Source organism: Stigmatopora nigra, chromosome 1, assembly GCF_051989575.1.
Source record: "Stigmatopora nigra isolate UIUO_SnigA chromosome 1, RoL_Snig_1.1, whole genome shotgun sequence".
NCBI classification, from domain to species: Eukaryota; Metazoa; Chordata; class Actinopteri; order Syngnathiformes; family Syngnathidae; genus Stigmatopora; species Stigmatopora nigra.
In genome coordinates this window covers 20692133-20707612 of record NC_135508.1, presented here as the reverse complement: position 1 = coordinate 20707612, position 15480 = coordinate 20692133, and the positions used below count along the sequence as shown (strand labels likewise).

Below are 15480 nucleotides of genomic sequence, written 5' to 3'. Positions count from 1 at the left end.
TTAATGTCATTAACATTTTGATGCGTGTTTTCATCAGGATCAAGTAGAGCAGATTTTCCAGAAGCAAAGCTCTGTCCAGGAGATGTTTGAGAAGAGACGTGTTAGCCTGAAAAAACTTGCCGCCAAGCAAACACGACCAGTTCAGCCAGTGGCTCCAAGACCAGAAGTCAAGTCCCCATTGTCATCTCCCAGTATGTTTTTTTAATCAAAATCATTCAATTCAATTTGTACATTAAACTCGCTGACTCAATAAAATGTTTTATCTGTTTGTCAGACCAACAGAGAAAAGAGAGAAGATACTCGGCAGATAATGCCCTGAATAGAAAGGTACATTTTTCCCTTTTAAGACCAATTGGGACACACTTGAAACTTTTGGAGCTCCTTTAAAATAGTGTACATGTCCAGGTGGAGTCTCCCGTACCCAACGGCAACACCAGACACGCATCCCTTTCCGAGGAAGACGAAAACCTGGCCGTGCTTCGACGGTGAGGAACTTTAACCACTTTTTGACCATGTCTTTGGAGATGGTTGGCATGATAAACCATCTTGTTTGTGTCTTTATTTTCTAGTCACGTGATGAATGAACTGCTGGAGACCGAACGAGCCTACGTTGAGGAGCTTTTGTGTGTTTTAGAGGTGATTTAATTTGCGGTCCGCTCTGTTCTTAGGCTGTTTATTGTTTACACAGTCACTATTCAATTAACTAGGGTTGTGTTACTGCAGGGTTATGCAGCTGAGATGGAAAATCCTTCCCTAGCTCATCTCATGCCCAGTACGCTGCTGAGTAAGAAAGACATCCTTTTTGGAAACATGTCCGAAATCTATCAGTTTCATAAAAGGTATTCTTCTCCCCATAGGATAATTGGCTCTTATGAAATTGCCTTATACATCTTAAATGTGATTGAATTGAATTTGCAGGACATTTCTGAAGGAATTGGAGGCTTACACTAACTGCCCTGAACTTGTGGGCCGCTGCTTTTTAGAAAGAGTAAGCACTTTTTGATCAAAAAGACACAAAGATCTATGTTAAAAATGTGTCTTCTTTTCTCAGATGAAGGACCTACAAATCTACGAGGCTTACTGCCAGAATAAACCTCGCTCTGAAAGTTTATGGCGACAGTGTTCGGATTGTGCCTTCTTTCAGGTTCTTTGAATATATATACACATATATACATATATATACACATATATACATATATATACTCATAAATACATATATATATATATATATATATATATATATATATATATATATATATATATATATATATATATATATATATATATATATATATATATATATATATATATATATATATATATATATATATATATATATATATATACACATATATACATATATATACACATATATACATATATACACATATATACATATATATATACACATATATACATATATATACACATATATACATATATATACACATATATACATATATATACACATATATACATGTATATATACACATATATACATGTGTATATATACACATATATACATGTGTATATATACACATATATACATGTATATACACATATATACATGTATATACACATATATACATGTATATACACATATATACATGTATATACATGTATATACATGTATATAGATGTATATACACATATATACACATATATACATATATATACACATATATACACATATATACACATATATACACATATATACACATATATACACATATATACACATATATACACATATACACATATATACACATATATACATAGATATACACATATATACACATATATACACATATACACATATATACACATATATACACATATATACACATATACACATATATACACATATACACATATACACATATACATATATACACATACACACATACACACATACACACACACACACATACACATACACATACACATACACATACACACATACACACATACACACATACACACATACACACATACACACATACACACACACACACATACACACACACATATACACATACACACATACACATACACACATACACATACACATACACACATACACACATACACACATACACACATACACACATACACACATACACACATACACACATACACACATACACACATACACACATACACACATCACACATACACACATACACACATACACACATACACACATACACACATACACACATACACACATACACACATACACACATACACACATACACACATACACTCATACACACATACACACATACACACATACACACATACACACATACACACATACACACATACACACATACACACATACACACACATACACACATACACATATACACATATACACATACACATTACACATACACACATACACACATACACATATACACATATACACATACACATATACACATACATATACACATACACACACATATACACATACACACATACACACACATATACACATACACACATACACACACATATACACATACACACATACACACACATATACACATACACACATACACACACATATACACATACACTTACACATACACATACACATATACATACACACATATACACATACACTTATACATATACACATATACATATACACATATACATATACATATACATAAATCCTGTATTAGAGTTTTAACTTTAATCAATCAATCAGTCCTGTACTAATATGCCAATTCACTGGATCAGGAGTGTCAGAAAAAGTTGGAACATAAACTAGGATTGGACTCCTACCTACTTAAACCTGTCCAGAGAATTACCAAGTACCAGCTGCTGCTAAAGGTGAGCTGCATTCACGTGGCATAGAGTTGGCAAGTTAGGCAAAAAAAAGAAAAAAAACTAGCTAAGCTTCCTATTGCTTTTTGCAGGAGTTGTTAAAGTACAGTAAAGGTTGTGATGGCAGTGATGATCTCCAAGAAGCTCTCTCCTCCATTTTGGGCATCTTGAAGGCAGTCAATGACTCCATGCATCTCATCGCTATTACAGGCTACGAGGTCCAATTGTGTTTTTTTTTTTTGCAACTTTCACTATTTGGTCTTAAATTTCTTAGAATCCATGTTTTTTTTATTTCAGGGCAACCTTGCCGAGCTTGGTCGTTTACTAATGCAAGGCTCCTTCAGCGTGTGGACGGAGCACAAGAAGGGGCATGCCAAAGTGAAGGACTTTGCAAGGTTCAAGCCCATGCAGAGGCATCTGTTCCTACATGAGAAGGCGCTGCTCTTTTGCAAGAAGAGGGAGGAGAATGGCGAGGGATACGAAAAAGCTCCATCGTACAGCTTTAAACATTCTCTCAATGTGAGGCACTACCACACTCAGTGCAGCATGTTCCATGGTTCAATGGCAATGCTCACATAGTCTTTGCTTTTCACCAACAGATGAGTGCAGTGGGAATTACAGAGAATGCAAAAGGAGACAATAAGAAGTTTGAGGTTTGGTGCAATTCAAGAGAAGAGGTCTTCATTGTCCAGGTAAGTTTCAAATTTCAGATCATGTACATCATAGTCATAATGTGCACTCACTTAAAGACTGAGATGAGCATCTTGTCCTGGTAGTATTTTTTATTTTTTAGTAAAGACAACAGACAACATCACTGTGTAGAATAAAACAGCATACAGTTAGACGAAATAGCAAGAAAACATTCTAATGAACAGACAGTTTTCTGATTGTTATTGTACTTTCCAGCACTCAGAATTATCTCAATATTGACTTTTTGATTCCTGATGCAATCTGATTCTACTCAATATATGTTTATAACCATTGTCCATACTTTTAGACCAATAAGAATGATAATGTAACCAGAAAATGATGAATAATCACTTGTATCGAAGGGCTTTCGGCCATGGTAGCTCTTGCCGCCGTCTGGCGGACAAACACAGATATTACATTGATAACAGTCGTGAAAGGAGATATTTCAGCGGTGCAGAGCACCTTTTCTTGTGCTCTATTTATTTTTAGACATGAATAAATCATTTCCTCATAGTTTTCTCTTATTTTTGGGTGTTTCCTCACATCTTTAATAGAAAATTGGGACGATTTGACCAATTTGAAAGGGTTTAGTTGGTAGTTGTGTGAGTACCATGGAACGAATTAATACATTTACATATAAAGTACACCTACTTACAAAATGTTCAAGTTACGAAAAGGTCTTGGAACCAATTAAGTAGAGGTACGGCTGTATGTTGTTGTTTTAAACCTTTTTTGTTACTTCAAATGTCTTTAAACCACTTTAATTAATATTCCTCAGTAAACCAGAATCCAAAATCCTGTGCCTAAACCACACTTGAATAAATATAAATATAATTTTTGTTTAGGCTCCAACACCTGAGATCAAATCATCATGGGTGACTGAGATTCGAAAAGTTCTTACCCGACAGCTCAAAGCTTGCAGAGGTAAACACTTGACTCAGAGCAAATGCCAGTGCATTTGTAACCTTTTGGCACAAACATCTGCAGATGCCAGCCAAAATAAGAGCTGTGACTCCCCAAACAACTCCTCCAACAGCCCTGTCTCCCTCAGGTCAGTAGCTCTGCACCACAATGTTTTACCGCCACATTATGTTGATGACTTTATTTTACCATTTGAACACAGTCCTTTCCGGAGTAATAGTCAGAAGAATCCTAAAAAAACAGAGGAAAAGAAAGTGGAGGCGAACCTTGTGCCTGAAAACAGCGCTTCACTTTCCAAACCCAAAGGTGAATACTACTCTTTAAGGGTTTTTTTTTTCTTTCAAAAATGCTTGAAAAACTCTCACTGATATGAAATCCTGCTTTTCTACATCATCTCATCTACATCACCTTTTTTTTCGGGCACTTACTTTGTTCGTTTGGGATCTTCTCGTTTCCTACATATCAATTCATTGCTTCCAGATGAGACGGTGACAAGTCCGAGCGCGGACAGGTCCTCAGTGGCTAAAAAGCGTTTTACTTTGCAGGGCTTCAGCAATCTCAAGAGTCCTAAAGGTAACCTTATTAAACCTTGAATTGCATTATCCAATGGACGCACTTTAGTTATAAAAAAAATGGTACATCTGCGCTTACTTTAATTTCACAAAGGTTTAACTCAAGCACATAAGAGTAATACAAATACAGCATTTGAATAGACAAAAAGATCTGCGGAACATCTATTGCATTAAATCAAAAGTACTTTCACACGTGGTATTTATTTTATGGTACTCAATCAATAGAGGTATAAAAGTTTGACCCCTTTGGAATATTAATGCACACAATCTACTTGCACTCCTGGTGCAGAATTCTATCATTTTTAGACAAAATGACAAAGAAATTATGTTTCTTATGTTTTCTCTCACATTCCTCCTCCCCTTTTCTAAACTCCACTTGCCTGCGTGGCTAGGCTCGGGCCTAAGCCCAGAGCACAGTGCCAAGCGTCACTTGGTCAAGAGTGACCCGACTCCGTTTGGGTTCAAAGGTATAATGTTCTTTTATAAGTCAACAGGATGTTGGTCTTCCATTTTGTCATCTGTATTTTCATGACTTAAACATCTGAGTGCCGTCTTGTCTTATGCGTTATCATCATCAAATGTTTTTTTTTCATCCAGTCCTTGGATGTGACAATGCTAATCTGTCTATTATCCACAGGTAGTAACCATCATCATTCTGTCATGAGATTGTTTTGTTTTGTTTTTTGTGGGGTTTCCCTCCCTTCTCAAGTGGTAACTTCTGCTAAGTCTTGCTGGCTTTTTGTTCTTGTCCAGCCTCTCACGTCAATCTGAGCAAAGTCAAATGGACCAGCACCTCTAGTCTCTTACAGAGAAAACGGCGAGGTACAGAGAAACCATTGCGGCCTATTGCTGTGAAATGCTGTGCTTGTTTGAGTTTGCTCGGTGAAATGTGGGCCAGATTCAGGCCTTCGATGTGGATCATATTTTGGGCTCTTGATACAAAAGGCTAGCCCAGGCCTTCTGGCAAAAGCTCAACACACATCCTGTCCATCAGTGCCATTCAATCACCGTTTTGAAGTTGTCTTTTATATCATAAATCAAACTTCCCCTGCTCATGTCTTCTACCACAGGCTGGACCAAAGTCTCGCTCTCGGTGGATGCCTCTGAGGAGAATGATGGCTACTCAAGTGGCGAGGAGCCGTTGAATTCTGACACTGAAGATGATGTTGGACAGAAGCTGGTGAGAGTTGCAAAAATATTTGGGCGACGGGAGAACCTTTCATGTTGAACACAATCCATCTCGGAATGCTTGTTGACCTGATTTGTATGGTGTCATTTTAGTAGTCTAGTTTTAGCTGACATATACTCAAAACCTAGACACTTGGCATTTTCGCTGTGTGTCGGCATCTGTTAACTGTCAAGCATCTCGTGGTGTTTTACTCACCCAAGAATCGTTTAGCTCGTTATTCGTGACATCATCACTAAAAAAAGGTCTTCAACATAATATATGTTCTTGCAAACGTAGACAAACAATGGGGCTTTTTTTTAAGCAGAAATCAACATTTTAGGAGAGTTTTGATGTAAAACTTGCAAATACAATTACCAAAGTTTGAACTCCGTATCATTTATATTAAGTAAGGAGAACTTAAAAGTAGGCAAAACGTATAAAGTAACCTGGAGATATGTTCAAGCACATTATATAGATTATATGTACATATATCAAGTTAACCCAAGTGGTATTTTGACTGGGGCCTACTGTTTGACAGCAAAGTCAACTAAAAACTTCATACAAGCACAACTTAACATTTCATTTGATGGTACTCTTGACCGTTTAATAACATTTAAAACAGAACACTAGTAAGGCTGTTGATCTTTTTCCTTATATTAATGTTTGTAAGTGGTGATATGCAAAAGTGAATGTGGTCAATGTAAAAACAGTTCAATTTTAAAGGAACTCTAATTTGGCAGACAATAAGCTCCATAAGCTTCTGTGGCATGCTCAAAACTGGTTTGCCTTTAAGATTCCAGGGAAGTACACGGTGGTAGCAGACTCCGAGAAGGCGGGACCTCAGGAGGTGTCAGTCAAGAGTGGAGATGTGGTGCAGCTCATCAGAGAAGGAGACGAGGGACAATGGTAAACGTCTTCAAATGTTAGCATAGTAACACCGATTTGTCGCGCTTTTGCAACAAATGAATCCCTGTACAGGTTTGTGAAGAACATTCGCAGTAATAAGGAAGGCTGGATGGCACAGGCAAACCTACTGAACTTGATTTCTGAGTCCAGATCATCTCAATCACTCAGCAGCTCAGGTTGGGTTCAGTCATCTCCACAAATTTCATTTTATATTTGAACTTTTTCTTTTAGTCTCCAGAGCTGATGCAAGCTTTCATTTGTCCTGCAGATGACAGTGTCTCTGGAAATATTAGCACGTCCTCCAGTTGCAGTGAGACCTACACCAGCTTCTCAGATATCAAACCCTGATCTTCCATCACTGATCTTCACCAGTGTTTTAACTGAGTGTGATATGCTATTTACAGTCTGTCTTCAATTATGTAGCAAATGTGGACACATCTCAAGAATGTCTGCACTAGATTTGTAGCGTACTGCTGGCAGTGAGTCACGGGGAATGGAATTCTCCTGAGAAAAGCCTGCGTAAGGCGGCACTTGGTGTCCCATATTGACAAACACGGGTGAAAATTGCCATGGGGTTGCAACTAAAATATCATTTGAAGGGAGACAAGAGTCCACAAAAACTTAGATCTGGTGTCGGATAGTTGTAGCTGCTCCAATCAATAAGGAATGTAACAATGCTGGAATCACCGGCGCCATCTGGTGCTCAAACCCCATCTCGAACTGTAGGAAAGCAATCAGAGAGGATGTGGACCTTTGTTCTGTTTTGCGAGAGCGTGCTGGGCTCACCTCTCAGCTGCTCTGGATTATCCTCTCAGGCGGCACGGGGCTGGCAGGTGTGACTGCATTCCTGCCCCGCATGGACTAAAGTCTAAATTCTTATAGATACTAAACATCTAACTACTCTCCTGAGCAAATTGTACATGTGTTTTGCCACAGATCCAAACATTGGATTGAAGCGTAATCACAGAATTGTTCCAAATTTGGCTTAACTATCGTTGGTTAACACTTGGGCACAAAAATAAGCTTTGTCCCAGCCCAACGCAGGCATGTGACAGTAGTCACTTACCTTCCAAGCCATTAAACCTAGACCGGCCAAGCCCGTTTGTTCTCCACAACCACAGCCTTGTTCTTTTACTACAGCCCTGCCACATTGCCGATGGACAGGCGCAAATATTACATGATTTTGTGAGGGAATACACAGCAGGAATGGCCCTTAAATAACAGCCCAATGATGATGAAACTCAATCTCAGTGAGAATCAGAGGAATTGTTAACAATTAATGTTTACTGTTTCTTTTTTTCTAAACACAACCTGGTTTGCAACACTCATTTTCTATGCTCACAAGGTTGTGTAATATGTGCGGCACATACATAGTGTTGCTCACTCGTGCAGTAAAATCAGCCCTGCCTGTTTATTGCTGAAAAATGAGTCTACGTACTCTAGAAAAGGAAGGCGAGGAGGCAGATTTTGTGAGAATTCTCTATGGCATTCATTGGTCTAGCAACGTAATGTTCTTGTTCTCCTCAAGAACCTCTAAAGTCCAATTTAATTGTCGAGCACAGAATGCATGTCAACCCTATGAAGGGGGACGTTCTTGTCTTACAATAAGTAAAATATAGGAACACAGGAAATCTCAAATTATGGCACGTTCTGTCTGTTGGTCATTGTAATACAGAAATGTTGCTCCTGTCTGTAATGTGTTCAGTCAATTAACTCACATCTAATTTTCTAAAGTTTGAAAATAGTTTTTTCCCCCTCGAGTCCACACCCAAGAACACATTTTACCAGTCATTGTTGTAAATTTGAAGTGTTTATTTTCTGCCCTCATATGAAAGCTGACACAGGCATGAATGCTGTAATGTTTGATCACAATTCACAAAATTATTTGTACTGTAAACATGCAAACGGGAGAGATTTTGTTTATATTTTGTACTTTCTTTTTACACAGCACATTGCAGCAACCGCAATCTTTATTTTCCTACTGTACATGTACTGATTATCGCATTGATATAAAACTAATATCTGTATATTTGTAAATATGTAATTCTTTATTGTATGTAAAATCAGATGCAGCTTTAATAAAGTCGGATGGTTTCCTCTATATAGTCCATTTACTTTTTTTGATGAGGAAGAAAACACTGCTTAAAATTTAATTTTGCTATCTTCAGTAGCCTTTATTTCATTTTTTTAAAGAAGGTTGAACGGTATAAAACCCTGAACTGTTAATTTAAAAAAAAAACATCCCATAAAAACCTGGAATGCTCATATGTATTCTTATTTTAATATATTTTAGGAACTAATTCAATTATATATTTTATTATAATTCTTTTAAAATAGGTGGGCTACCTTTCAGACTTAACCAGTCTTAACAGATTGGACGTCTATCACCGACAATGGCAGGTTTTAAATGAGACGACACACTTCATACGTGAGGTGGCGTGAACAAGACCAACCACGGCTGTAAAGCTAAAGTTGCCATGCGAACAACAACCAGAAGTGACGTAACAACACCTAAAAAATACATACTATTCTAGTTTTGATTTATAGCTACAAACAAATCATTTCTATTAATAATTAAGTATATTCCTAACCATTGTTATTTTTTTACCCAATATGTAGATATGGAAGTGGATTAGGGCAAGAACCTAAAGCCATCGTCTCGCTTTAAACCAAACCGGAAGTCGTGCAGTTTGTCAATGCTAGATTGACAAAAGGCTGGAACGTAACCAGATGGAATTCTGCACTGCCTTCCTAACAGATTCCTCACAATTTCAATTGTTTCGCACACTTTTTAGCACGCGGCCCAGTGGACTAACAACCCTGGCGTGACAAGTCAACTTGATCTGGGCGGCTGTGACGCGGGACAGAAGCGCAATAGACGCTCAGCAATTCCGATTCTTCTAACTGTAAGTATCTTTCCTTGGATAGCGGCTCGTAATGTTTTATTGCCATTGATTGTCTTGTATAACATCACTCGGGATCCGTGTGTGATTTTCCACAGATGTTTGCAACCGGGTGATTAGCATTGGAAATCCGTCTGACAAATAGCGACTTGCAAAGGGGAGAGGGGTGTAGTCTCGTCAAATCACGTTTTCTAACACTCGTCGTCGTGCGCTGCCTTTGCTTCCAAACTGTCTCCCAAACCTATTGACACACAATCGGCAAATTGATTGACGATCTGATTAGTTGATGTCCGATGGTCATTTTATTTATTCTCTTCTTGCGATTATACTTTGGACGTCAGGTGGCAAGGCTAACCGCCACGGCAACAAAGCTACGTCCGGTCATTTTCAAAACAAAACCCGGAAGTGTGGCCTTGTGCCCTGTTAAATAACCATAATAAAAGAGTGTATCCTCACACCCTGAATTGATTACCAGCCAATCAGAGGACACAATGAGACAAACAAAGCTTCACGCTCACACTCATACCTGGGGATAATTTAAAGCAGGGGGTCCCCTATCCTGTCTGTCTTTTCTAATTGTGTATGCATGCCGTATAACAACTTTTGCACAGGATTTTTTTTGTAAAACTGAGATTCTTTTACCCATTTTGGCCCTAATCTATATCGTCTTCGTCAATGGTGGCAGAAGAAAATGTCACCGCCGACTGCAAATGCTCTCTTACCTCTACTTATGAAATTAATTGTTCCAGAAGTTTTTTCGTAACTTGAAAATGTTGTAAGTAGAGCAGTACATTATATGTAAATTCTCTATTTCGTTCCACAGTCCTCACACAACTACCAACTAAACCCTTTAAACTTGGTCAAAGTGTCCAAATTTTGTATGAAAGCAATGAAAACAGAACAAAATGATAGAAAATTATTTAGAAAATATTTATTAATGTCTTAAAATCCTAAAAAGCATGCTGTCATATCGTAACCAGTTGGGCGCATTGACGCTATTCTTATCATTGTAACTATCCCCTAATATTATGACCTCATCCGTGAAAGCAGAAGTACGGCATGTTGCTGGGTTGGCCCTGGAATCCTGGAATTTGTCTCTCAGGTGCTAAAGGAATGCGCCCATCGTCCCTATGACAACCTCCGAACAGAGGCTTGAGTTAACTCCGGCTGATATCTTGTTTTGCTGACATTGCAATTCTTTGTTGAGCAAGCGGAAGTAGTTGAAGTGGTTTGAAGAGTGAAAGGTTGGGACTCAAATTATATCATGGAAATTGGGACTGGCTAACTAGGTTGTGGACATTTTCTGGGAAATCACTTGTTTTCACCACGGCATCAGACCTGAATTAATGTGTGTGTGAAACTCTTGAATGAATTTTGATTGGTATTCACATATTTGATGTTTGCTTGGATGAGGTTTCTGAAGTTTATCTTAATGCTATACACAGCAACTATAGGCCAGCATAAATTTGAATGCCAATGAAGCATATTGCAGGGGATTTTGGCACAATTAAATTCAGTTTTGTTGTCACTGTTTATTGGTTAAACTGTTGAAAAACCTGCACCCACTACAGCCCTTTGTGGAATAATTTGGACACCCCTAATTTAACCCATTCAAATCTAACATACACGCTGCATTTATATGGTTTTGCATTTATTAATACTTTCTTTTATGCTCTTAATGTGCTCGTTTTTTAGATTTAAATGTATCTAAAACATGCGCAATCGGTTCACACCCGCACAATCCCAACTAAGCAAGAACGTTTTTTTGAGGGAACTATACTATAATAGTAAATTAGGCCTTTCTGCTTCATACTGCCCTCGTGTGGCCAAAATGGTTATCAGATTTTTTATATTTTTCATGGCATTATTGATTGATTTTATAAAGTACTTCAATATTATCAAATTAAAATCTGACCTAATACACAAAATGTGTATCCTATTTTTTTCCAGTTGAACAGAACAAATACTGTTTACATTAACTTCAGTTTGGGGGAAAATATTTGAGTTGTGACTGTTATGAGCATTGTCACAAAACTAACTTGTATGTTAAGGTACCTTTTGTGCTGCGTATCGCAAATAAAATGCAAATTGGTAGAGACCTGTTCTTGAACTGAAGTCTCGTGCCGTTTCACTTTCCAGGACTTGAGGCGAGTTTGTGAACATCATGCCTCTGTTTGGTAAATCCCACAAGACTCCGGTAGAGATCGTCAAGACCCTCAAGGAGAACTTGGCTGTGCTGATTAAACAGGAGAAGAAGACTGAAAAGGTTGGTACGAGAATAACCGATTCCCGGTTCCCCCAGCACGCCTATATGTCGCCCAAGTTTAAATTCCAACTCAACTCTGTTCTGCAGGCATCTGAGGAAGTGTCAAAATGTCTGGTATCCATGAAGGAGATCCTATATGGGAGCAATGATAAGGAACCACACACAGAGACGGTGGCCCAATTGGCCCAGGAGCTCTACACTAGTGGCCTGCTGATCACAATGGTGGAGAACCTGCAGGTCATTGAGTTTGAGGTAAGGAAGAGTGCAGTGACCAGCCAATGGAGCACTACCAACACGCTCTGTTGAGTCCTGTTTGACGCCTGTGCTTCCAGGGTAAGAAGGATGTGTGTCAGATCTTCAACAACATCTTGAGGAGGCAAATCGGAACCAGGAGCCCCACTGTAGAGTACTTTTGTTCTCATCAAGAAGTTCTCTTCATTCTGTTGAATGGGTGAGTCTGTCTTACTTCCTTCATTTGCGCTTCCCGGTCAAATGGATTAGAAGTATAGTGCTGTCAATGGGACGGAAAAATGATCATTTCTGTGTGTAGATCTGATCATATTCATTTTTATTTGGTTCTGTTACAAAAAAAAAACTTTGACGAAAAGGAATTTAATAATGGATCTTTAAATTTTGTTTCTTAAGTACAAAAAAACAAGTTATCAAGTTGTATGCATTTGTTTAATTTTGTTTTCTTTGTTTAGCTATCCTGATTTATTGTGACTATGTATTTTTTTTATTATTTGATGTAAAGCTCTTTGAAATTTCTTGTCTTGTATTGTGTTGTACAAATATATTTTCCTTGCCAAAAATGGTTACCTGCTCTTTGGAGCAGCTGTCCACTTCAGCGACCACAGTCCCTGAAATGGTTAATGGGCTGCAGTTAATCCAACTCACTTTGCTTTCACAGGTACGAGGCACCCCAGGTGGCGCTCAACTGCGGGATCATGCTGCGGGAGTGCATCCGCCACGAGCCGCTTGCCAAAGTGGTTCTGTATTCGGATCAGTTCCACAGTTTCTTCACCTACGTGGAAATGTCCACCTTCGACATCGCTTCGGATGCCTTTGCCACATTCAAGGTACTTCAGGCCTTCAACGGCCAACTTTGCCTGTGCGTTGTTGTTGTGCGTTAAGCGCTTGTTTTTATCGCAGGATCTCCTGACGAGGCATAAAGTGCTTGTTGCAGAGTATCTCGAACAAAACTATGATGCGGTAGGTGACCCCCCCACCCCACCCCTCCTCAACCTGCACAGATCCATTTGGTAGAGAATGTTTCGGAGCTAAACGTTCAAGCCGTGTGTCACTTTAGGTATTTACAGACTACGAGAAGCTTCTGCACTCGGAGAACTACGTGACCAAGAGGCAGTCGCTCAAGGTTTGTGCTCTAGCAAGTTAGCAGTCGTAACCCCACCAAAATGTCACTCTCCCGCAGCTTCTAGGCGAGCTCCTGCTGGACCGACACAACTTCACGGTGATGACACGCTACATCAGCAAGCCGGAGAATCTCAAGATGATGATGAACTTGTTAAGGGACAAGAGTGCAAACATCCAGTTTGAAGCTTTCCACGTCTTCAAGGTACCATTTGAGACGTTACATGTTGAGCGTTTAATAGTTAAGCGTGTCTGTTGTCGTCCTCAGGTTTTTGTGGCCAACCCCAATAAGACCCAGCCCATCGTTGACATCCTCCTCAAGAACCAGAGCAAGTTGATCGATTTCCTGAGCAACTTCCACAAGGACCGTACGGACGACGAGCAGTTCAACGATGAGAAAACCTACCTAATTAAACAGATAAGGGATCTTAAAAAAACAGCCGAGAATTCCGGCCCTCCGTCCACTAATACAACTCTGTACCAATAGCAACGTGTAGGGAAAAAAACTATTTAAAAAAATATATATTTGTATTTTCTCTTTGGCTTCACTAAAAATGTGTGCAAAAATAGTTCTCAATCAATCACTTACTTACCTTAAATCTTTTTTAATTTTTTTTTTTTAAATCTCCAGTATGTAGCAGTGCCACGACTCACTTGGTTGGTAGCATCTAATTGGCTAAGTGGGCGTCAGTAGCAGTTCAATTCGCGCTGAAGCACGATCATGCCAGCCCTCCCAGTTAAAATGTTTATTTAGTTGATAAGTCAGCACCGAAACTTAAACTTGGTCTAATAAACACCAAGTGAATACAACTAAATACACAGAGCAACTTAAAAAAAAGCACCATTGTCAATGCACTTACTCTTGATTTCCAAATCAAAAGCCTTTTAATTGGGCTAGCATTGATTCTTTTCCTGGCACTTGATAGCACTTTCTATTATATTTTAAATGGTTCTTTTAAAAAGTCTCGGGGTGAATCATTGTATTCATGCTGTTCTGTGTTCTTTTGTACAAGATTACGTGACAAGCTTTCTTTCCTGTGTTGGTCTGTTTCAGATGTTGAGTGGAAGATTTAAAAGTGCCATTTTAGTTTGCAGTGTTTTTTCTCCCTCAATTTTCCAATGTTTTTGTTGTATTTTTAATTGGGAAGTTTAGATTTCAAAGCAATTGGCTATGGACTGGATATCTGAGGTGTGTTGTTTGCATACATGTGCAGAATCCCGTTAAAAACTCACGTCTGGGCTCTATTTTAATTACAAAGTGCAGCGGCAAGTGTTAAAAAGCCACATGAAAAGCAATGTGTGCAAAATTAAGCATGAAATGATTGCAGGAATTACAACAAACGACACAACAGCTCGAATGGAATTAGTTTATTTCCCAGTGGATGTTTCACCAAGTCTTGTCCATATTCTGAATAGAGTAGTTTGCTTTTTACATCTGGAAAAAAGCAGCTTCAGTGTGTATTATACTGAGAATGAATAAATGGATTGAAATGCTGCAATTTTGTCTCTTATCAGCATTTTTTCAGGAACAGACTTCATTCCATTGCCACTGGGGGAGTGGCATTGAAAGATAGCATGCCAATGCAATTGATGCCAACATACAGCCAACCATATTAACGGTAAGCCTTGCATGTCCAATTGGATTGGGCGCCTATGAATCCATGATTAAAGTGCCATTTTTTAAAGTGCAATTTGGAATGAGTTAACCCATTGATACCTATGCTTTTGACCCATACTTGGATATCTTATATGTATGTATATGTGTATGTGAGTATATATATATATATATATGTATATGTGTGTATATATATACACATGTATGTGTATATATGTATATATACACAT

The 15480-nt window shown here is 38.4% G+C and overlaps 2 protein-coding genes across 6 annotated transcripts in view; both read left to right on the top strand.

Annotated features, from left to right (window-relative positions):
- mcf2la (mcf.2 cell line derived transforming sequence-like a) overlaps positions 1-9196 on the top strand; it is a 28842-nt gene extending 19646 nt beyond the window's left edge. For 4 of the 5 annotated variants that reach the window (XM_077710294.1, XM_077710278.1, XM_077710287.1 and 1 more), the window contains 20 exons: positions 38-191; positions 275-327; positions 406-485; positions 570-636; positions 724-839; positions 919-988; positions 1052-1144; positions 2752-2844; positions 2931-3056; positions 3136-3357; positions 3438-3530; positions 4374-4452; positions 4516-4579; positions 4652-4755; positions 4930-5022; positions 5414-5488; positions 6092-6201; positions 6983-7095; positions 7168-7271; positions 7364-9196. In XM_077710294.1, coding sequence (XP_077566420.1) covers positions 38-191; positions 275-327; positions 406-485; positions 570-636; positions 724-839; positions 919-988; positions 1052-1144; positions 2752-2844; positions 2931-3056; positions 3136-3357; positions 3438-3530; positions 4374-4452; positions 4516-4579; positions 4652-4755; positions 4930-5022; positions 5414-5488; positions 6092-6201; positions 6983-7095; positions 7168-7271; positions 7364-7443 — 1989 coding nt within the window. In that variant the 3' untranslated portion in view covers positions 7444-9196. The remainder of the gene's footprint in view (positions 1-37; positions 192-274; positions 328-405; positions 486-569; positions 637-723; positions 840-918; positions 989-1051; positions 1145-2751; positions 2845-2930; positions 3057-3135; positions 3358-3437; positions 3531-4373; positions 4453-4515; positions 4580-4651; positions 4756-4929; positions 5023-5413; positions 5489-6091; positions 6202-6982; positions 7096-7167; positions 7272-7363) is intronic. The other variant, XM_077710302.1, reaches the window with a different exon arrangement.
- A 572-nt stretch (positions 9197-9768) lies between these two features.
- On the top strand, positions 9769-15134 carry cab39l (calcium binding protein 39-like). The gene is made up of 9 exons (XM_077710322.1): positions 9769-10001; positions 12138-12264; positions 12352-12516; positions 12597-12715; positions 13175-13343; positions 13417-13476; positions 13574-13639; positions 13697-13840; positions 13904-15134. The coding sequence occupies exons 2-9, from the start codon at positions 12163-12165 to the stop codon at positions 14120-14122; spliced, it is 1044 nt and encodes a 347-aa protein (XP_077566448.1). The 5' UTR covers positions 9769-10001; positions 12138-12162; the 3' UTR covers positions 14123-15134.
- Positions 15135-15480: the final 346 nt, after the last annotated feature.